General features: G+C 31.0%; 2 protein-coding genes across 3 annotated transcripts; both read left to right on the forward strand.

The window, feature by feature from the left end:
• The first annotated feature begins 8,131 nt into the window (after nucleotides 1-8,131).
• LOC120196296 (vesicle-associated membrane protein 721-like) lies at nucleotides 8,132-10,393 on the forward strand. The gene is made up of 5 exons (XM_039198129.1): nucleotides 8,132-8,476; nucleotides 9,056-9,197; nucleotides 9,294-9,414; nucleotides 9,810-9,872; nucleotides 10,190-10,393. Exons 1-5 carry the CDS (start codon nucleotides 8,287-8,289, stop codon nucleotides 10,331-10,333), a joined length of 660 nt encoding a protein of 219 aa, XP_039054060.1. The 5' UTR covers nucleotides 8,132-8,286; the 3' UTR covers nucleotides 10,334-10,393.
• An 11,016-nt stretch (nucleotides 10,394-21,409) lies between these two features.
• LOC120196298 (BOI-related E3 ubiquitin-protein ligase 1-like) lies at nucleotides 21,410-23,014 on the forward strand. Of its 2 annotated transcripts, none has more exons than XM_039198131.1 (3): nucleotides 21,410-21,745; nucleotides 21,845-22,211; nucleotides 22,351-23,014. In XM_039198131.1, exons 1-3 carry the CDS (start codon nucleotides 21,690-21,692, stop codon nucleotides 22,921-22,923), a joined length of 996 nt encoding a protein of 331 aa, XP_039054062.1. In that variant the 5' UTR covers nucleotides 21,410-21,689; the 3' UTR covers nucleotides 22,924-23,014. The 2 variants fall into 2 exon arrangements, with proteins under 2 accessions (XP_039054062.1, XP_039054063.1); XM_039198132.1 differs by having other exon boundaries at nucleotides 21,848-22,211.
• Nucleotides 23,015-23,344: the final 330 nt, after the last annotated feature.

The following is a 23,344-nucleotide window of genomic DNA, read 5'->3' on the forward strand; positions in this document are numbered from 1 at the left end:
GAAGCAAAAGGACTTTTGCTAGTTTGAATGATTGATGCTGCCAATATTTCAGCCACTTGCTTCTCAACCTCTGTTTTCTGATGATAAGACATTCTGTAAGGTCTAACATTAACTGCCTCAATACCTGACTTTAAAATAATAGAATGATCATGCTTCCTTATTGGAGGCATTCCAGTAGGTTCCCCAAATACATCTTTGTAATCAGCAATTACTGCTTGAATTGTAGGAGGAATTTCATTGTAATCAACCTCTGCATTCAGCATGTAGATCTCCCCTACTACTTCAGGATTTTTATTCATCAGTTTTTGCATTCTATTACCTGAAATTATCTTCATTGCAGTAGTGTGCAAACCTCACTTCAACACAATTTCTTGGTCACCCATTTTAAAAGTAAGAGTCATGTTGTTAAAATCCATTAATATTGGGCTATATTTCTTCATCCAATCAACTCCTAACACCATATCACTGCCTCCAAGGGTTAAAACTCTAAAATCATGTACAAAAATAACATCTTGCATCTCCCAGCTCAATTGTTTACTCTTTGTTGTGCTGTAAAGTTTATCCCCATTAGCTACTGTGATGACTAAGGGATTAGTTTCCTCCAATTCCAATTCTTGTTTAGCCCACCTATTAGTGACAAAACTGTGGGTGCTTTCACTATCAATTAAGATACTGAGTGGTTTTCCTTTTATGAATCCTTGGATCCTCAAGGTGCTACTTCCTGAACTGCCAGTAATTGCATTCATGGAGATCTCAGGATCCCTTTCCTCTAATGGTACTTTATCATAATGAGTCTGAGTTGCTTGTAATTCTTCAGGTTCTTCTTGATCATCCACCTCTTCCATAGAATTCAATTGTTTCAGTTTGTAGTGATGGTCTGGAGTAAACTTATAACCACATTTATAGCATAAACTATTGGCCCTTCTATATTCCAGTAATTGTTGTTTGTTTAGAATAAACCCTGAACTAGTTTTCAAAGGTGCGCTCACTAGAGGAATAGAATTTCTGGAACTGGTAGGATTCCCTGGCAGTAGTGGTCTGGAAATAGTTCTAAATTTTTTACTTTCCACTTCCAATGACAGCTCATAGAGTTTTGCCTTCCTAGCAGCTTCAGCTAAAGTCTTAGGTTCCAAAACCTTCACCTTATGTTTCAATTCCTCCTTAAGACCACTCAAAAAGCTGGAAACAAAATACTCCTCTCCTAGTTCATGATTAATCTGAAGAAGGTAAGGTTGAAGTTCCTCAAACTGAGTTTCATACTTCTCCACAGAGGACTGTTGAGTCAATTTATTAAATTCATCAATAATATCAATATATCCTTTATCAGCAAATCGATGACACATATCAGAAACAAACTCATGCCAAGTAACTCGACTTTTCTTCATAATGTACCCATCAAACCACACTTCAGCCTTACCAGTAAAGTACATGGCAGCTATTTCTAACTTCTGTAATTCAGGAACAGTAAAGATAGAAAAATATTTCTCACATTTCCTAATCCAACTCCTAGGATTAGTACCATCAAAGAACTGGAGCTCTATTTTTGGTTTTGGAATAAACATACCAGTATTGTTATTGTTGGAATATTTTTCCATAAATGAATGATCCTTACTGACAGATTATTCCCCTGACTCCATTATATTTGCTGTTCTTTTCATCTTAAAAACATTATGTGGCAAGGTAGGCTTGGATGCTAGGATTCCCGGTTGTCCTGGTTGAAATGAGTATTTCACCTTATCATCAAGGACTGTAACTTGTAATGGCATTTTAGTTGCATCCCTGATCTAAGTTGGTGGTGCTTGTGGTCGTTCTGCAGGAGTAGCTTGCCCAGATTCAGTCTCAGCCTTCTGCATCAACCCTAATAGTTACTGAAGCATGTTCTTCGTGTTAGTTGTTGTAGCCTCCAGTAGTTGCATCCGCTGCTCCCAAGAACTCTGTTGATTAAGCCACCAAGTTGGAACTGGCTCCACCTCAGAAGACTCTACTGGATCAGCAAGAATGACTGGCGGCTGATCATTATGAGCCATCTGCTGTAATTCCAGTGTCTTACCCATCTTGGAAAAAAAATTTAGTATTTTTGGATCAAATGGCCTTGCTCTGAATACCAATTGTGATGATTTGCTCGCAAGAATAAGAAAGGATTAAGAAGATAGAGATAATAGAATGAAGAAAACAGAATTCATAATATTTTCATTGATAATTTCATCTGATTACAACTGAATTTTTTATAGGAATTGTTTCATAACAGAATGCCAGTTGTATCATTTCTTTAACAACCTATATTCCTTTAACCGTTTTTGTCTTCATTGGTTGAATGCAGGTTATTGGGCTTGCTATCTCCTGGTCCACTAACGCCTGGTCTCCTGCTTCAGTCTTCAGCAGCCCACGCTCGATCCTTTGCCCATCAGGTAACATCTCTACCTTATCCATATACCCATCATCTAAATTTCCAATTATAATCCCTAATTTCCCTGCATTTCCCTCTTTCTCCTCAGCAGCCTCTAATTTCTCCTCTTGATTCATGACAGAGAATGAAAGAAAAGAGGGAGAGAATTGAGACAAGTAGAGAGCGGCTGGGGAGTTAGGGTTAGATTTTTACCCATTATAACCCATATATTCGGTGGCCGGCGTGAAGGAGAATGAAAGAAAAGAGGGAGGGAGTTGAGAGAAGGAGAGAGCGGTTAGGGAGTTAGGGTTAGATTTTTACCCATTATAACCCTTATATTTGGTTTCCAAAACGGCACCATTTTGATCCATTGCCTAGAGAGAGGTTATTCATGTAAGGGCTCCACCCATTTTGGTTTTAATGCATTTTAATCCTAAATGTGGTTATTTTGAAGTTTCTAATTTTTCCACTATCTTTCACGCGTGTTGCATTTTAATCATATTCTATTCCTGATCTTGGCTCATCATTTTACATTTATTTTATTTTGGTCCTCTAGGTATATGGTCATTAATGGTAAATTTTTATATTATATCCATAATATTTTATTTTCATTCCTAGTCTGACCTCTTGTATTTTTCTTATTCGGTTAAGTCCTATGTTATGTTTTTTTTACTTTCTGCTCTTTTACATTGATGCATTTTATTTCTTCCAATGTTCATTTAATCCATGTATATGTTTCCTTCATTACCTAGCTTCCTTACATACTTATTTGGTTTAACCTGGAATTTATTATGCCATGTTGGTCGTATATATATGGTAGTATTTTATTAGTTTTAGCTTCTCAACTTTAAGTCATACCCTAATTGTTTGATTCATATTAGTCATTTATGTCATGTATTTAATCCATTCATTTGGTTGATTTCTTTCCCCATATGTTTAACCCTTTCCAATTATTTTTTATGGAATCCAGAACTTTGACATTCTCACATGTTAGGATCCCCTGTTTTTCTGTATCAAATATATACATGTCCTTCTGCAAACGAAATATAGTATGAATGCTTTGCATAGCCCTTTATTAAGGGATTTAATATACGTATATATGCGTTGAGACCATAATGTTACTCACTGATTTTCTTTCCATGTTAATATATATATATATATATATATATATATATATATATATCCTTTTTAAATGAAATATGACATGCATGCCTTCAGTAACCCTTTATTAAGGGATTCAATATTTGCATATATGCGATCATATTGTTCCCTATTTCTTTTCTATCCATGTTAATGTAATATATATGTATATATTAATAATGTGTTTTTTTGTTTTAATAATTGATTGATAACTTCGTATATGTACAAAGTCACTTCTTTTATACGTTTGTTTGCATATAAGTTTAGTCACATTTTTATTCGATATGTATAATACCCTCACAAGCATACTCAATTTAAATAATTAGATTAAGGGTAATACCCTTTCATTTTAGGGTTGTTGTGAAGTGTTTGTTTTAACGTATAAGAAAGTTACTTCTGATACTTTTAAAATAAAAGCATATCATGTCAAGTGAAACCCTAAAAATTTGATCACACCTAAAATTTAGGAACGAGAGAAAAAAAAATGTTCATCTATTTAAATTAATCGAGAAAATATTGTTAGAACTTATAAAAGGTCCGATCCCGACGTCTTTAAATATTCAAACATCATTCTTCTTTCTAAAAGGATTGGTAATTTTTTTAATTTAATTTGTTTTTTTATTCTTGTTCATGCATGCATTCGAATTAATAATGAACTTTAGAATGAAATAGTAATATTTCTTTATTTCGATTAGAGTGAGAACTGACTGCTTTAAGGCGTGAGAGGTATTTTCTTATCGATATGAAATAATTAAATATTTTCTTTTTTTGTCCTAAAATTCAAAGGTGTTGTTTAAAGGGATCCTAAATTAAGTTAAATTCGAACTTGTAAATTTCATTGCAAAAACAATTAATTAATCTACTAGGTATCAATTTAAGGCATTGTGGGGGTGCTAAACCTTTCCCACGTGTAATCGATTCCCGAACTCATTTTGATAAAATTAAAATTAAAATTATTAAAATGACAACCGTTTTGAGTGCCCAATCACATCTTAATCGAAGATTGGTGGCGACTCCTCATACCGTTTTTTAATTTTAAAAGAAAACACCAAATTAATCGAAACGATATTTTTTTAAACCACACTTAATTAAAAATTAAATTTGTTTTTAAGAAATCGTTTCGACACCGGGTTTACAGGTGGGTGTATGGTTATGGGGAACCTACACATTTTGGTGATTAGATGAGAGTAGTGTTCATATTTTTAAAACATGTTTGATGAACTGATTTTTACTAAAGTATTTTATCTGTATGTTTTTATACACCACAAGGAGCACACCGGGCTTTTTAGCTCATTTTGTAAATTTTAACCTTTTCAGATAGTAGCAGACAATATGCTAGCATACTTGGCATCAAGAGGATCGACTATCCTCATTTTTGTGTACCATTGTATATCCCTATATGATATTTTTGTTATACTTTGGTGACACGTGTTTTTGTTACTGTTTTGATATATCTATATTACCGATATTTTTATCTATTTTACCATTATATATTTCTAGGCCTGTAAATGAACTGAACGTTCAATGAACCGTTCATGAATCGTGCGGCGGGAAGTTCGTTTATGTTCGTTTATTTATTAAATGAACGAATATGAACAATATTTTACGTTCGTTTAATTAAATGAACGAACACGAACAAATGGCTCGTTCGTTCATTTACGTTCGTGAACGTTCGATTATATGTTCGTTTATGTTCGTTCATTTATGTTTATGTTCGTTCATTTATGTTTATGTTCGTTCATTTATGTTCGAGCTGAGGGCAAGTTGAATATGTTACGAAGATTATTGAAGTTGTTTGGATTTCAAGAAGATTGTTTTGTTGAACAAATTAACTTTTAGCCTTTATTACGTTCATATAGCTTATTAATGATTTATGTATGATTTTGTCGTATTTGAACAAATTAACTCTAAAGTTGCAAGTTCTATTAAAGAATTTTAAGTTGTTATTCTTGTTGTTTACTTTTTTTACATTCATTTGTTGTGTTCGAATAAGTTTGTTTTTTGTGTTTTTGGTGTTCGTGTATGTTCGTTTATGTTCATTTATTATGTTCGTTTATCATTTAAATGAACGAACATGAACAAGCTATATTCCTTAATGAACGAACATGAACAAAAAAAATTTGTTCGTTTATGTTCGTGTTCGTTTATGTTTGTTTATTTATTAAATGAACGAACATGAACATACCTTCGTTCGTGTGCGTTCGGTTCATTTATAGTACTATATATTTCTGATATGATCTTTAGTTGCTGTGGCGGTGATAATTACGGTAGATATCATATCAATGCATTATTGGATGTTCATAATTAGCTTATATGAAACTTTTATGTGGTTAATAATTAGCTTTTCATATATAACTCCTCCATGGTAAATGTACATAATCATGAATCATGTCACACAATACGGGGCATCCCAAGTTCATGAGGACCTTTCCACCCATCATCATAGTGTCCCACACAATGTATCATCAATTTTATTAATCTATCAACTTTATTACCTTGTTATTATCGGATTATATTCAAATTACCATTCTTCAATTGTGGCACTGATTTGCAATCATCATATATATATATATATATATATATACAAGCTAAAGAATCTTCATCATTAACACTACTTATTTAATTAATTTTAGAGATAAATATTAAAGTCAAGCATAAATTTTCAAGTAATGAATATATATATATATATATATATATATATATATATATATATATATTTCAATTCTTATAAATTATTAAAGTTGTTATCAACAAAACACATTTTTATATTTATATATTATATAAACAAACAATTATATATGTTTAATATGAAACAAATATATATTCATCTTTAAAATGTATATAATTTATCTAACTAAAACAAAATCAAATTTTATGTATACTACTGAATTAAAATTGAGATTTTATATGTATTATTATATAAAATCAAAATTTATGTATATTATATTATACATTTAATTAAAATTTTGAAGTGAAATATAAATTAATATTGGTTTTGCTTCAATTTTTAATATAATAAGATGTTTTAAAGTGGAGAGAAATCTGATAACTTCAATCCAAATAAACCCTAATTGTGAAATAATTAGGTGAAGTGTTGAAATCATTTACGTAACACCTCACTTTCATTGACAACTATATTTCATTGGCATTGCTACCAACATAATAATTCCTTCACTTGTAATTCTTCTATTTTGATGCCGACAAGATTTTGAGTTCTACACTGACAATATGTACCCAAAGAATGTATACCGATTATTCATCCCTATTAAGTATATTAAAGATGAAAACCCTATTAAGTATATTTCATCGACAATGCACGTATACCTTACAGATGCAGTTATTCGAATCTAAGATTTCAAGAAAGAAAAATATTTCCTTTAATCAGTGAAGTCAATTGATGGATTCAAACTAATAAGATTTTTTTAAAAAAATTTGAAAAAGACACAATAACAATATCATAAAAGGCTTCGTTGTAAAAGTAATTTAATTATTTAAGTATGAGATAATTGCACATGATATCCCTAAATAAGGACTCACATTATAAATTGATCTTTAAACTTTAAATACTTTATATCAATACCTAAATTATGACATCATTTTAAACTCGTCTTTTTTTTAAAAATATATATATTAGACCACAATCTGCCAATATCATTTAATTTTGATCATTTTGTTAACGTAACTCGATTACTAAAAAATTAATATGTTTTTGAAAGTCACGGGGATTAAACTCTCGACCTTCTAAAATACTTTTAGGACCTTTAAAAATATATTAATTTTTTAAGGTCATGGATTCAACTTTTAGGACCTTCAAAATGTATTAATTTTTTTTATGACATTACATGTTAAATTTCCATACCTTCAAAAGTCAACAGAGTTAATGTCACACTAATAACATGGTCAAAATAGAATGATATCGATAGTTTGATGATTGATATAAAATATTTTAAAACTTAGGGACCAACATAGAATGTGGGTCAAGTTTAAATATTGGTATAGACCATTTTAAAATTTAGAGACCAATTAAGAATGTAAGTCATAGTTTGGAGATCTTATATGCAATTAACTCTTAAAGTATATTAGCAATCGTTGAAGCGAAAAAAGTTTAATACCCAAAATGTCTTTCAACTTTAGTGAATTTCTCATTTAGGTGATTTTTTATTTTATTTTTTTCCAGAAAGTTTGATCCTTCCATTTTAATTCATTATTATTTAGTCTATTATCAATTTTAATAAAAAAATATTATGTGATATAATCAAATTATGCCACATATAGTAAATATTTTTAAAAAGTAATTTTAACGTGTAACATAACTTGAGTGGATCACGTCATTATTTTTAAAAGAAAATCAATTAAGAGCTAAAATGATATTGAATTAAAAGTTAAGAGACTAAATTAACTAAAATAAGAAGAAGAAGACTAAAGTAAATGTTTCACTAAAATAGAGGAGCTAAAGTGAAAATATATGTTGAATAGAAGCAACCACTAGGGGGGGAATTAAGAAATAACAAATTGTTTTTGCCGGAAACATTGATTCTGTTTTGTTGCTTACACCTCAAAATTTGTATAAACCTCATTCACTAAACCCTTTTCACCTTTTTATTGCTAGAGAGAGAGAGAGAGAGAGAGAAGGGAAAAGGCAAACGAAAGAGTGATTCCGAAGGGAAACTAAGGTAGCAATAGAAAGAGCAAGAGAGAGCCTCTGAAACCCCAGTTCTATCTTTGCAGTCTTCTCTTCGGAGCTCAAAATCCTAAAGAAAATGGTGCAGAAACCATTGATCTATGCATTTGTATCACGTGGGGAAGTTATCTTAGCAGAGTACACTGAATTCAGCGGGAATTTCAACTCAATAGCTTTTCAGTGCCTCCAAAAGCTTCCTTCTTCCAACAACAAGTTCACTTACAACTGTGATGGCCATACCTTCAATTACCTTGTTGACAATGGCTACAGTTAATTCTCTTTTTTGTTCTTGTTCAATAAATTTAAATTTCAGGTTATTTTCTTTCAGAGTTTGGGTCTTTGGGGAATGAGTGGAAAATCAGAATGTAATAGAAGACAGTTTTGGTGCTTTTTTTCTCCATTTCCCTTCCTTGTAGAGTGTGATTTTTTAGCTCTATGAGAATTTTGCTTGGTAGAAAAAGAGGGGGGGTAGGATCATTTGGAAATACTCATTCTTACGGAGATCTCTGGTTATTGTTCATATAGCATTTGAAACTACTCAAATCGGTTGCTTTGTAAATGAGGGTTTATTATGGAGATCTTGAACTTTTACCATTATTTTTCTTATTTGTGGAGTGCTAGGATCGTGCAATATTTGGCTTGTTAAGAATGAGAGGCCCGTGTGCAAGTATGGTTTGTGTGTTATATTGTGAAAATATTTCGTTATTGTTTTCCTCCCTGCAATCCACGTTCGACATTAATGGTGAAACGGGAAAGGGGGGGGGGGTTCTTTAACTGTATATTCATTCTCATTGACAGCTCCTTTTCCTATGTTGTTGATCATTTGCTGACATTTCCGATGTCGCCAGCATATTGTGTTGTTGCAGATGAGTCAGCTGTAAGGCAAGTAACTATTGCTTTTCTAGAGCGTGTCAAGGATGATTTTGTGTCAAAATACGGTAGTGAAAAAACTACTACAGCTCCTGCCAACAGCCTGAACAAGGAATTTGGGTATCTTCCTCTTGACTAAAATTATAAAAATAATTCATTGGAGGGGGTTTATCTTTTCTTATTATTCTTGCATATATAACATGCTGTTAACTGCAGGCCAAAGCTAAAAGAACATATGCAGTACTGTGTTGAGCATCCTGAAGAAATATGCAAGCTTGCTAAAGTCAAAGCTCAAGTTTCTGAAGTCAAAGGTGTTATGATGGAGAACATAGAAAAGGTTGATATGCTCTGTTAGCTGCTTAATTGTTATGCTTCTATTGTTCTTTCAGCTATTTGTAAATGGATTGAATAACACTAGAGTAGATGATATGAACTGGTGCAGTCCTCTTAAGTTGATCTTTAGCATGTAGACGTAGTGAAAGATGGATTTAATCACGTTAATTAGTTCTATGATTATCCTTTATTTTTTATGGTACTTCCTCCTTTTGTGGAAACTATCTAGTTAATTTTTCAAATTTCACATTCTGGTAGGCTTCTGGTTGGTGTTGCCATCCTGCAATACTTCAGGAAAATCGCAATTCTCCGATATTAATTTATGAAAACAATTTCGGTAATCAACCAACTTACCGGAAGGATGCTTTTGGTAATATTTACTACATTTCTTTCCTACAGGTGTTAGATAGAGGGGAAAAGATAGAGCTGCTAGTGGATAAGACAGAGAATCTTCATCAAAAGGTCCACGACTCTCTACTTTATGTATCAGTTACATATCTGCACAAATTTAAGCATGTTTCAATGAAGTGTGTTTTTCTGTTGATGGCATGTGAAAATTTAGAATAGGATTTGGAGCACTCTGCAACGAAAGGAAATTATCTGCAAGAGGAAATTAATCCTCAATTTATTATTTTGCCAAAGAAAAATATGAGAAATCATGGAAATAAAAGAAGATTATAATCCTTTTAGTAGCATAAATTGTTAGTTGAGATGCAAGATATGTAGGCTTGTAGCTACAGAATTTTATGTTTACGACTTCCTGAAACGATTATTTGCAGGCTCAAGACTTCCGGAATATAGGGACGAAAATCCGAAGAAAAATGTGGCTACAGAACATGAAGATCAAGCTGATTGTTCTAGGAATACTGCTTGCCTTGATCCTCATCGTTGTCCTCTCTGTTTGCCATGGATTCAACTGTTGAAAATGAGTGCCGTCTTGAATAGGCTTATTAGAGTTTTCACCTGAGCTATTGTGAGGAAAATATCAATCTATATATATATATATATATATATTATGATTTCAAATATTTGTACTAGATTAGCAATCACCAGATATTTGGTGCAATATATTTTTTAATGTGAACAAATCCTGTAAGTGTTATATTGTAATACATGAATTGTATTTTCCAACAATCATAGTATTAACCATCAAGCTTCAAATTCAGTAGGCAAAAATTTACAGTACAGCAACTTGTTTGATGTTATATTTTTAGCTCCAAATGTTATCATCCTTGATTGGATGTTTCAAGTTACCAAATCACGTGGTAATCCTACATCCATCAGAGGTGCTATCATATACGTTTGTTAAACATTTTTGTTTTTGTGGGTCTAATTTAACAACTATGAAGGATCTTTAAGTCCAGTTAGATGACCTTCAGGCCTGATGCTGAACCAGAGCTGGGCTCAACCTTTGTCCTGGAAGCTAGACTTGCTTGTCGAATACTGGGTTCAAATTTTAATCAGCCCCATCATATGGCTTGATATCTTTTTGCCAATCCCGAGCTACAATAATCACCATTATTAATAAATTCGTCTCAGTGCTTTTGATAAGTGATTTGGTTAAAGTTCTGATACTGCAAAAACTATAGGATTCAGATCAGTGGAGAATTTGATGTACTTGATTGATTTTATTACCTTGTCAATTGGATATACATAAATTCTTTAGCTGAAATCATATCTGATTAGATATCAACTCATAGTCAATGAGCATTGAAATTCCACAAAATGTGAATTTCATCTACTGGAATGCAGAAAAGTACATGAAAACAAGATTAATTAGATAAAACCACCCCCCACAAACAAAGAGAAATTGCATTGTTAGGTATGGGTCACCCACCAATGTAGCAGACAAAACAACATTAATACTGTTTTCTTTCACCATCTGTTCAACCTCATTCATTGGTTTAGATACTTATCTCTCAAGCTAACTCTTCCATTTTGTCATTATCATTGCAACTTCTGGTGCACTCCAACCAAACCCATCTACATTCAAAATTCTCCCAAAAAATTAATTCAGGGACCCATCTTATATAAACCAGAAAATATGTCCATAAAATCTACATATAAATCCAAACAAATCAATGTTTGGGTATGTTTCTGCTCCCATGCCATATTTAACACAATTACGAAACTCTGGGGTTAACATCATCTCCAAGAATCAGGTCCCATTGCTCTCAATTATTGTCTATAAATGAAAAAAACAGACTATATTTCAAAAAAAAAACTAGATGATCTTGCATTTGCTTTGCCTCTCCGTCCACTTTCATCAATTACGGTGCCAAATGCTCTTATAAATGGGTCAAGACAACAATCAAAACACTCCAAAGATTTAGACCAAATGATGTTGGTCTACACAAAAATGATCAAAACAATTGAAAATATAAACTTGAGCCAAACTTATCAGGCGCAATAGTAAGTGAAAAAAAAAAGGTTTGGTTATTTTTCCACAACACTTGATGGACTACGCTAATCATAAAAGGAAAAAAAAGATAAAATTTATGTTATCTATGATTTTAATGATTATTTAACTATGATTTTCCCACCCACCAAAAATAAAATAAAAAAGTTAATTTTAAGAACCCTTAACATTACTTTTGAAGATAGCTTTCAGGATCAAAAAGTAATAAAAAAATACATATTTTTAATTCAATCTCAAACGCAATATTAAAAAAATGTGATTTTGGAACTAAAATTATAGTTTTTAATAGTATTTCATTATTACATAATGTGTTTATTTTATAATTTATAAATTTATAAATTTTTATATTTTATATTTTATTGTAATTTAAATTAATACAATTTAAATATTAAATATTAAAAAGTTATATATATCATTTTTAAATTACAATATTATATCCAAAATAATAACTGATTATGAACACATCAACTATCTTTATATTAATAAAATAAAATAATAATTGATTCTACTAGTTATATTAATAATTGTATTATCTTCCATATATGTGAGACTTGTGGTGTATGTATCAAATAGTCGTCAAAAAACTCAGACAAAAACAAAAATGTTAAATCAAAGATACGAAGAAAGTTGAAATATTCCATTGAAAATGACAACCAACACCAAAATAATATAGTAACCTTTATAAAAGCTTATTGTCTATATCGAACGAGACGTTTTACAAATTTATTAAGTAAAGGTAAATGAACCAAACTATCTGAAATCCTACTCCACTATACAATCCTAATTATATTGACAAAACATCTTTTTATTGAAGATGAGATTTAACTATACGTGACTATAAAAAAATCAATCAAAAAAATAAATGCCATGAGTTTTATAAAAATACCAAAATAATTATAAACGACACACAAAAAACATATCAAAAACAATAGGATCGTGCCACAAACCACTTGTGAAATGCCTGTGGTGCATGACATGAGAACCGATACTTTGTCATTTATATTAGCTTCGTTTTCATTGACATAGTTGTTCAAATGTCACGCTCAGAATGTAAAAGACATAAATACCCATTCATTGGTAAAGCTTTTTACAATAATAGAGTTTAAGCGACCTAAATCGAAGGAGTATATCTATTGTTTTATATCCGTTTAGTTTGAATTCAAGGAAAAGATTAGGAAGATGTTTTGTTTACTGATTTGCATCAATCATGACCTTATAGATGGTATTTAATTAATCAATTAATTTAATAAATTGACGTGTAAAATAAATTGGATCAACTATCGTTTGGCTCATTCTTGACGGCTTAATAAGTCCACGTTTAATTGAATTCATATTAATATAATTCAAACATATTAAGTACTTTTTTATGTTATTTATTTCTTCTCGAATATGTGTTTACTTTTCTATTGAAAGATAGGCTACACCAAAGCATGCACGAGAGACATATGTACATTCACCGCAATAAAAGGATCATATCAAACAAAATATATATTGTTGGGAAAAAGATGATCATATTCATATTTAAATGCCTAAATTCATAAATAAATAAATAACTTGATTGTTCAACGTTTTACCTGATAAACCTTAGTTAGTTATTTGACTAGAAATCGAAAAATCATTACAAGGGACGAGTAAAGATAAGTTTTATTAAAAATGTTTTATGTATAAAACAAACAAGTTGTTTAGACCAGTTCCCAGGATTCTAACTTCAAGAATGATGTCCTGCAATGAACTGCATATGGGACAAGGAGATTAATGTTTCATTACAAGAAAAATAAAGCTTTAAATATATAAAGTGCAAATGGATGGAGTATTATTTCGACTTTGAAAAGGCAGCATTTTCAAGGTCAAATGGCAGGATAAGATGACAAAATGATATCCTGAATTGTTTATTACAATGCAGCTAAATTATCGCACTGTTGCAATATTATTATGTCATAAATTTTACCAGGTTAGACTCCAGTGGTGCATGCAATTAATGCGTAAATCTAATGAAACATAGAGTTGTTCAAACGTCCAATCACTTGTTTTCTAAAGTTAAAAGAATCGAGACAAAAAAACAAGTAGAGAAAGTTGTCGACACTTGATTTGGTCACTAAGAAACCACAAGTCACAACAAACAATGTCTGCCTTCACCAGTCATCACGGCCTTCTCTGCTTTTATTACCAACGGAAGGAAAAATAAACAAATTAGTCCAATAAAATTTTTGCATATTTATATATATCAAATCAGGATAGTGGGGAAAAACATATAATTAATTAACCAAAATCCGTAAATTCTAAACTTTTATATGTTTTATATTTTTTTTTATTAAAATTGATTTTCATTTTGGAAATTTAAAATTATGTTTTCTTTTTTTAAATATCATAAGTATGTTATGTAACATAACTTCATATTTTTAATTTTTGGTTTTATATATAACTAAGAAATGAGTCACATATGATAGATTATTAAAAATTGGACGTTTGAAAATTGATTAATAAGATTCAACAAGGTGACTCAACAAGGGCGGCTAATTAACCAAGGCATAAGGCTGTACCGTTCCTATTTCCCAAAAAAACAAGGGAATTAGATGCCAAAAATATTCATACATGACTATCACCCAACTATAACTTTGCATCATTAAATCTTTTTCATTCTAGATGTTTTTAGATTTCATCTTTGTGCACATTGACAGTAAAACATTTACGTTTTGTTATACAATTTTTCAATTAAAAATTTAAAATATAAAATGTCATAACTGATTTTATCATATTTGACCCTTTTTTTCCCCATAAATTTTATTAAGACGAAGGGAGTGTATATCGTCATGGTAAATTTTGTTGATTTAGAAAGAAAATTATATGAGATGAGATATTACGATTAAGATACTGATTACGTAGACTTGAAGTCGTGTTTAAGGCTGCATGTTATTAGGATCAATAGTAAATACACGTGTTAGGCAGATTGTGTGTACAAAAACTGCTCTACATTAATATAATCTTAGATCCTATAAACAGTCAAACAAAACGACACCCCAAATTTTGGCAACAATTAAGAGAGAAGAAAAAGAAAGCGAAACAAATACATTATTTATACGTAGCTACAACAAATTCATTTTCTTCTAGGGTAATCTGAAAAGACATAATATATAGTATTAATTCACGAGTAAAGCCAAAGTAATGAGCACCATTAGTATAAGGATTGTTTAAAAGTTAAAAAAACAAAGACGCAGATCGACCACCATGTGTCAACATCATTTAAAGATGGAAATTTGGTCCACAATCAAAGGTGGCATTAATTCTGATAAAGTACGTGACGGATGACAACACCTAATGCTTCTCTATCATACCTACACATGCAGGGACAATTAAAAGGGTCTTTTTTCTTTAGCAGCCTCCAAAGGAGAAATTCTGATAAGGAAAACGATTTGATTATCCACACAGTTATGGGCAAGGGGAAAGGCTTCTAAATTTCTTTGTCCCTTTGCATGCATCGGAAACTGTTGGGTTTCTCGCACTCGAATCTCCTTTACAAATACGCCCATTTACGTGTGAATGGAATTTTTGTTTTTTGTTGGTGAAAAAGGTGATGGAATTGTTATGAACGCGTTCCATCGACTGTTTTCTTCTGAAATTTTTGCATTCAAGAGTATATCAAATAATGATATTTAAGATCATTGCGTCAATTGTGTTAATTATGCCATGTTCTTTAAAATTTGAAGTGTGATTATTTGTTAGGTCTTTAGGATTTATTTATTTTTTGTCTATTTAGTTATTTCTTAGACCTTTATCAATTATGATATTAGATAAAATATCTAATTATTTTATTTAGAGAGTGCTCAAATCCTATTAATTTTAAATTTTAACTTAATAATCAAATTTTAACTCATTATTGTCCTACGGTAGACAATTCATAATTCTGACTGTCGGAGCTCTTCCACGGAAGCTGCTCTCAACCTGGCGTTGGGGGCAGCCTGCTACCTTACCTCCCCCTCACCCCATTATATATGGGAATAGGGTCAGCTAATTTTATTATTGTCGTTTATATTTGTCTTCTAATTCATCATCCCAACTGTCTTTGGATTCAAAAGTAATATCACAAAGGAAATAAAATAAATAAACGATGGCCTCCTTAACTTAAACTTCCAACTAAAAAATGCCAAGGAATTTCAACATCAACATTGCGTACCCCGATTGTTGGACTCTTATCTTATTTCCCTGTGATAAATAAGAAAGGATTTTCTGCTTACAATTTTCTTTTGCAAAACCCATTAAGATTTATCAACGTGGGTTAGGTTGTATGATTAGAAATATGGTGATTCTTAAATTAAATATTATATTCGAGTTTTATAAATAAAAAATAATTTATAAAAGCATAAATGAGTCGGGTATAAATTAAACAATTTATTTGTTCAAGATCATAGTCCCAAAAACTATAACTATTGTTAAATTATAAATATACTAATTTCTTATATAAAATATATTTATATATTTGAATTTATTAAAGAGTGATCTAAATAAATCAAACAAACGAGTATTTAATATACATTCTAAACCCAATTATATATAAATTGAATATCTCACATGAAACATTGTTCTACACATAAACTAGTTTAATTGGATAGATGAGTTAGATATATCTATTAAATTAAAAAATATATTAGTGCTTGCCACATGGGGTTGGATCAAGTACAACTATATGGCTGTTGAATTAAAGGATTTTTTATAATTTTTTAATTATTTTTCTTTGGATTGTAATTACTATCATCATCATTTCTATATTTTTTATTTTTTTTCAATAAGCCATAAAACTGAAATAGGATATAGTGTAAGTGTGTTGACCAATGAATAGTATTAAATAGTGTGGGGACTGGGGGAGGACAAATCCATAAGGGACTGGGGGAGGACAAATCCATAAGGGACTGGGACAAGTCGATGAAAATTAAATATTTACCCGTTATGAGTAATTGGACCACCTGCAAAAATTATTAGTCATTCTTATTTTATATTTCTTAAAAGTAAATTTCTTTAAGGCCGTGAGAGTTTTAATATATAAATAACTAAATACCTAATTCAACAAGAGAAATAAATGAGTTGAATCAAATGCAACGACCGCATTAATTAATTTTCTTTCCGTTTTAATATTTTGTTTAAAGTAAAAGGACTCAGTTACTGAATAAATTAGTCTTGGATTTGGTTGGCAACGTCAATGCGCCCAAATAACTTTTAAAACATTAAGGTCTAGTAGTAATCAATTATAGACCATATAAAATAATTATCATCAATCTTAATGAGTAACTATCTATACTCACCAACTTCAATATTGATTGCAAATCATCGGTATTCTTTATTTCTTTTTTTTTTATATCATATCATATCTTTATTTTCTTTTGTTTTTTATTTTCAATAAGTTTGTCTGTGTTTATGTCACGTTTTCTTTTTTTTTTCTTTTTGCATTTTTTTAGTTCTTTGGACGTTTTTATTTATCATTTTCTAAGGGTTTATTTGACATCGCTACGACTGATCAAGATGACACTTATATGATATTTTGTGATCTTCCATGCTTTGGATTCTCGGATTGGATTTGAATACCCGATTTGCATTCGTGTATAGCTTTTCACATCACTCGAGTCTAATTTGTCGTTTGTCGACAATCTTTCAACAACTTGATCCCATTTTGTGGTTCTTTTTCCTTTATGTGATCAGATCTGTTTGTATCTATCTTTATTCGAGTTTCTTGGTTAAATTTAATATTTCACTGTATGGTTGTTATGTGATCTTAAGTTACTAGTTTGGTTTCAATGATTATTAGAAAATTTCCTAATTATGTGCTTAATTTACGATTGTGATTGTAAATCTTTATTGTAATTTAGGATTTTTTTCTATTTTGAATAAAATTAATTACTTTTATCAATATATAATAAAAAAATTCTAACGTAATTTGTGTACATTTTTAAATTGAAAAATATAATAATAATTATATATATATATATATATATATTGAATATAAAATATAGATTAACTAGGACAATATAATTTTTTGCATAGTTTATATATTATTTTTATATAAGTTATACTATATTTTCTTGAATTTTTTGAGCATAAAGTGGGTCATGGCTAGACCTGCTCTTAAATACACCAATGATATGATTGATTAAAAAGTAATATTGGTTTATAATTTTTTAACTATTGATAATATATACACCGTACAAATATAATTGTTGAAACTAAGAATCTTTAAAACTAACAAAACTTTCTTGTATCTCTAAGATCGTTTGATGGGTTCAAAGCACTTTCATTGCTTTTTTTTTATTCATTTTTTTTACCGGTTAAAGTGAAAACCCCAACAGGACATTGTTTATTGGGGTCACTTCTTATCCCATTCAATTTCGTCCATCAATTCAATTTATCGTGGGAAAATATAGGAAGGGGACCAAACTTTGGATCATGAATACGAGTTTATGTAATGAAAGTATTTTTTTTAATAAAATATTAATATGATTCCTTTGTCAAACGTTTTATCATTTTAACCAAAAATTTCTTGAATAATATATATTATTGACTCGTCTTTGTTGATATCGAGGGCATATTTTATGTTTTTTCCCTTTAAGTACATAATATTCAGAAATATTGATCAAATTATGCGAGCCAGCTGCCGTTTCTCCAAATGCCAATCAAGAAATACCCCTCAGCCAAACGTATCGACTTTCAAAACGGGAAATTTCCAGAAGGAAAAAGAAAATAAAAAATTGGTCAAAGATCAAAACGCAGAAATTCCAATTATATTTAATAGAACAAAATGTGGAAATAAAATTCATGACTGAAGGGCTCGTCTGACAAACTCATAATTGTGCATCAATCCCCGTGCAATGCACGTGTTGACCTGCTGCTATGAAAATCGTTTCTTCGTTTTGAAACAGTAATTTGAAGTAGAAGTTCGATACTTTTGTAATTTCCCCTAACACGTTCTTCTTTTTATTTTTTAACCATTCGCCAGGAAAAATAAAAACTGAGAAATCCAAGGAAAGTCTTACTACGACACTGACAGATTAAGCTGTTTGGACAAGAAAAGGCCTTATCAATGCATGCAGAAATAGGTACACACACACACACATATATATATATATATATATAGCATCAAACACAATAAATATTGTTTATATACATAGAAGATAGAATTAATTCATACGGTGTAAAAATTTAAAAAAAAAATTAATGATTTAGATATTAATTAAAATAAACTTTAGAATTTCCAAATTCTAAAAAAAAACTCATTTTTTATTTTTTATATTATTAAATTGTTAATCCTCAAATCTCTAATTAATTACCGAACATCGTCCATTTGTCATTTATCTTATTGTCATCGCACAATCTCAAATCTCATTCCATCATTCATATAGTCATCGTTCTCGTAACCAAATCTTTTGGCCTGTCATTGCCAATAAATTTATATCATCATTTGAATCAAATTAATGAACTAAGTTGTCTAAATCTTCATCCAATTGGGGATTTTATGAGTTTAGTGATGTAGAGTTTGTGAATTTAAGAATTTATGGCCTTAACGATTTTGGTATTGTTGATAGATTACAATTTTTAGATTCTTTTATAAATTAAGATTTTCAATATTTTATTTTGAATAAATTAAATGTAAATTAAATTTTATGCCTCTAATTAAATAATCATGGTGTGATTCATTTTTTAACGAGTGTTGAATAATGGACCTTAAAATGAGAATTTTATAAAATATTAGACAATTATTTTGGTCACAATAAAAATTTAAACTAAAAACTAAATATAATTTAAACATTTATTATTAACTTATGTTTTATAAGTCCATGATGAATGCAAACAGGGACGGAGCTCCTTTGGGGCTCAAGGGGTCCGGTCCCTGTTAAAATTTATATATTTGATATAATTTTTGTTTAAAAGTATTTTAGTTCATGTAAAAATAAATATTTAAATTTAAAAATATAAAAATTTATTAGATATTTAATCAAGTAGGGGGCGAACTAAAGAATGATAAGTTTGTGTTCTCAAATTTTTGGTCTAATTACAATTTAAGTCAATGTAAGTTTAAATATTATACAAATTAGAACTTGTCTTTTGAGTTTTGAGTTTTTTTTAGTTTAGGGTGAATACAAGGTAATATATGTACAAAGACTTTCAACTATTTGACAATGAATGCTCATACCCCTACATATGTGCTTGAACTCGGGACCTCAAGGATAACAACGATCCTTTAATCACTAAGGTCACTTGGTTAATGCTGAATTTTGAGTTTAAATATCTAATAAGTTTTTATATTTTTCTTAAATATTCTAATATTTCGGCCCATGCCAATATTTAATTCTGGCTCAATCCCTGAATGTAGCTAAAGTAACATGGTAATTTGTTTTTATTTTTTCATTAAGATTAATATTATGATGTTAATGATTTTTTTAAAAAAATATATAAAAATTATTGAGCAATAATATCACATTCAATCTATTACTTCTCTAACCTTGTCATGCATAGTCACATTTAATCTATTATTATTTCTTACGTTGGTCACGATTCTCCGTCCAAATTAAAAAAGATAAATCTCTAACGGCCGATAAAAGAAATTATTTTCACTATAAGAAATTAATATATTTATGTTCTATATTGAATTAAATACCTTAATATGTTTTTAAATCATTATTTATTAACTAATTTTAAGAGAAACATCATGAACATAATCAGAAAAATATTTTTTTGAAAAATTGATTCAGTTGATCACAACGTATCTTGAATTCAAGTTTTATTATTTTTAATAAGAACTCGAATCTTATTACTAAATACATACGTGTTTCATAAAAGTTACGTTCTAATTATTAAATAAATCAAATTCATTTAGTTATCTAAAAAAACAACAACAAATATTAATTAGCTTTAAAGGAGAAAAAAAACCTTGTACAATTAATAATTAAAATTAAAAAATAAAAATAATGTCCCACAATAGATTTATTCACCGGCAAGTGCCACCCACACCGAGTTGTCCGTACAGAGACAAACAGCTGAAGAAAGAAAGGAAGGGGACAAAAACAAAGGTAGCAAAATGGAGAACCGTAACATGGGCGCTCAACGGTTCCACTTTTTTTTTAAGAAAAAAAAAAGAGAAATGGAAATTTAAATTATCTTAACTTTGGTATTATTACTGTATTAGAAAAAGAAGGAAAGATCCCGCACTTCGCACTTGCGATGAGATAGTGGGGTCAATGACTGGGTCACGTTTACCATTAGCCTTCAATGGTTTTTGTTTATTTTTTCTCTCAAACCGATAATGATGATCACGAGGGGTGCCTGGACGCTTACGTGGAACAACTGCATGTAGCCGAAACGTGGCAGATACGCGGCATGTCAGTTACTCGCATTAAAATCACAGCCACATCGTTTCTTGTTAATAAAAATCCCACGTTTGAAAGGAATATCGAAATTCCTTTTTTAACCCTGTCAAGGTCCACTTTTTAGTTTTTAACCGAGACATAACGGGATCAAGAAAAAGATAAAAATAAATATAAAAAAAAATCCCCCTAAAAGGGGGAAGGATTTAAATAGTAGCCAAATCTAATCCAAAGACAAAAGCTGCCACCCCATGTTTTGCTAATTTGTGTACAATAAATAGCAATTTGATTCCCTCCCCCTTTTTCATTATAAACAAACAAAGTCTCCCTCGACTTTCTCTCAAAACCAGTCGCCACCTATATCTGTGTTTATCTTTTCTCCCTTATTCCCTCCTGCTTCAGAGCCAAACACTCGTTTTCCCCTCTCCCCACCCTTTTCCCCTGTATATTATTCCCAAAGCGATTTACGTTGAAGCAAAGAATAAATAAACCCCACACCTTAGCTTTTTTTCATCAATGGCGGTTGAAGCTCCGCATATGAACCTTTTCCCTCCTCAGTTACTCACCAACAGGTTCTTCTTCTTATTGTTAGGAATCGGTTTAATTTTTTTTTCAAGTTTTTTCCTTTGTTTTTCTTTTTTTTGACATGAAGATTTGTTTTTTGTTTGTAGCAGAGGTTTCCTGAAAACAAATCAAGGGAGTGGCAATCTATGCGATACCCAGATAGATGCTTGTGTTCCTTTGGTTGATTCAATGCAACGTGATTCACAGCTTTTTCCATTGTATCAGCCCTTTGTTTGTGATCCGATTTCAGCCAAAACTTCGATCAACAAAGCTGATAGCGGCCTTACATATAACATGAATACCCCAGTCTCAGCACCAAGAAAAAGGCCCAGAGATTCATTCGTCAATGGCCTTGATTCATATCCCATATCTCAAAAGAGTAAACTTTATGATTTTTCCTCTGTTCTTGACGAATATGTTCTGTCCCAGATCCAACTGCAACAACAAGAAATCGAGCGTTTCATTGTTAAACACGTAAGTTTCCTTAAAATAAAAAACTTCTGTCTATACAGCTGTTTTAATGAATGTGGAAGAAAACCTTTCTTTGTTTTCTTGAACGCTCAGTTAACAAGGCAGTTTACTGATATTAACTTTTTTTTTGCATTAATTACAGACCGAAAAAGTGAGGTTTGAACTTGAAGAAATAAGGAAAAGTCAATCAAGAATGTTGATTTCAGCAATCCAAGAAGGGGTGATGAAGAAACTGATGGAAAAGGAAGAAGAGATGCAAAGAATGGGGAAACTAAACTGGATTCTTCAAGAAAGGGTTAAAAGCCTATACGTGGAGAATCAACTGTGGAGAGACCTGGCACAAACAAACGAAGCCACTGCCAAGTCCCTGCGCAACAATTTGGAAGAGGTTCTGGCGCACGTCGGCGACGAACGCCACGTGAGAGGTGGAGTTGCAGCTGCGTTGGCGGACGATGCGGAGTCTAGCTGTGGCAGCAGCGATGAAGGGTGGCGCAAGGTGGTACCACCGCAACCACAAGTGAGTGGTGGTCGTGCAGAAGTGGGGAATGATAATAGGATTAGGAAGTGTAGGAAGTGCGGGGAGATGGAGTCAAGTGTGCTGTTGCTGCCATGCAGGCATCTTTGTCTCTGTACATCTTGTGGGTCCACTCTGGTAGGCACTTGCCCTGTTTGTGATTCTATTACCAATGCCAGTGTACATGTTAACATGTCATGAAACAATTTTTTCTTCTTTTTTAGAGTTAGTGAAAAAAAGGAACTGCATATATCTTTTCTAGAAATGGATCATTATAAAAACGGTTTCAGTATTGGCATCTGTTTCATCTTATTCTTTATTTTTTGGGGGTTAATCATGAATGTTTATCTTTTTCATTTTTCTTCTTGTACAATTGAGAATGTTGGTTTTTTGGTAGTTTTAAAAAGGCATGAGAAATTTCTTCCTACAGACTTGTGGGCATATTTTAGCAGTAATTGTAAAATCTGTAAAATTAAAATCTGATAGAAGAGAGAGAGAAGAAGAAAATACGTTTTGATGAATTACAAGTCGTTATGCAAAGAAAGAAGAAAGGAAACGGGCAGACGGGCCGACATGACACATGAGTGGGGGGAATCTAAATGACCAAACTGTAAAAAGTAAA

This window comes from Hibiscus syriacus, unplaced genomic scaffold (genome assembly GCF_006381635.1).
Source record: "Hibiscus syriacus cultivar Baekdansim isolate YM2019G1 unplaced genomic scaffold, ASM638163v2 tig00117032_pilon, whole genome shotgun sequence".
Taxonomy (NCBI): domain Eukaryota; kingdom Viridiplantae; phylum Streptophyta; class Magnoliopsida; order Malvales; family Malvaceae; genus Hibiscus; species Hibiscus syriacus.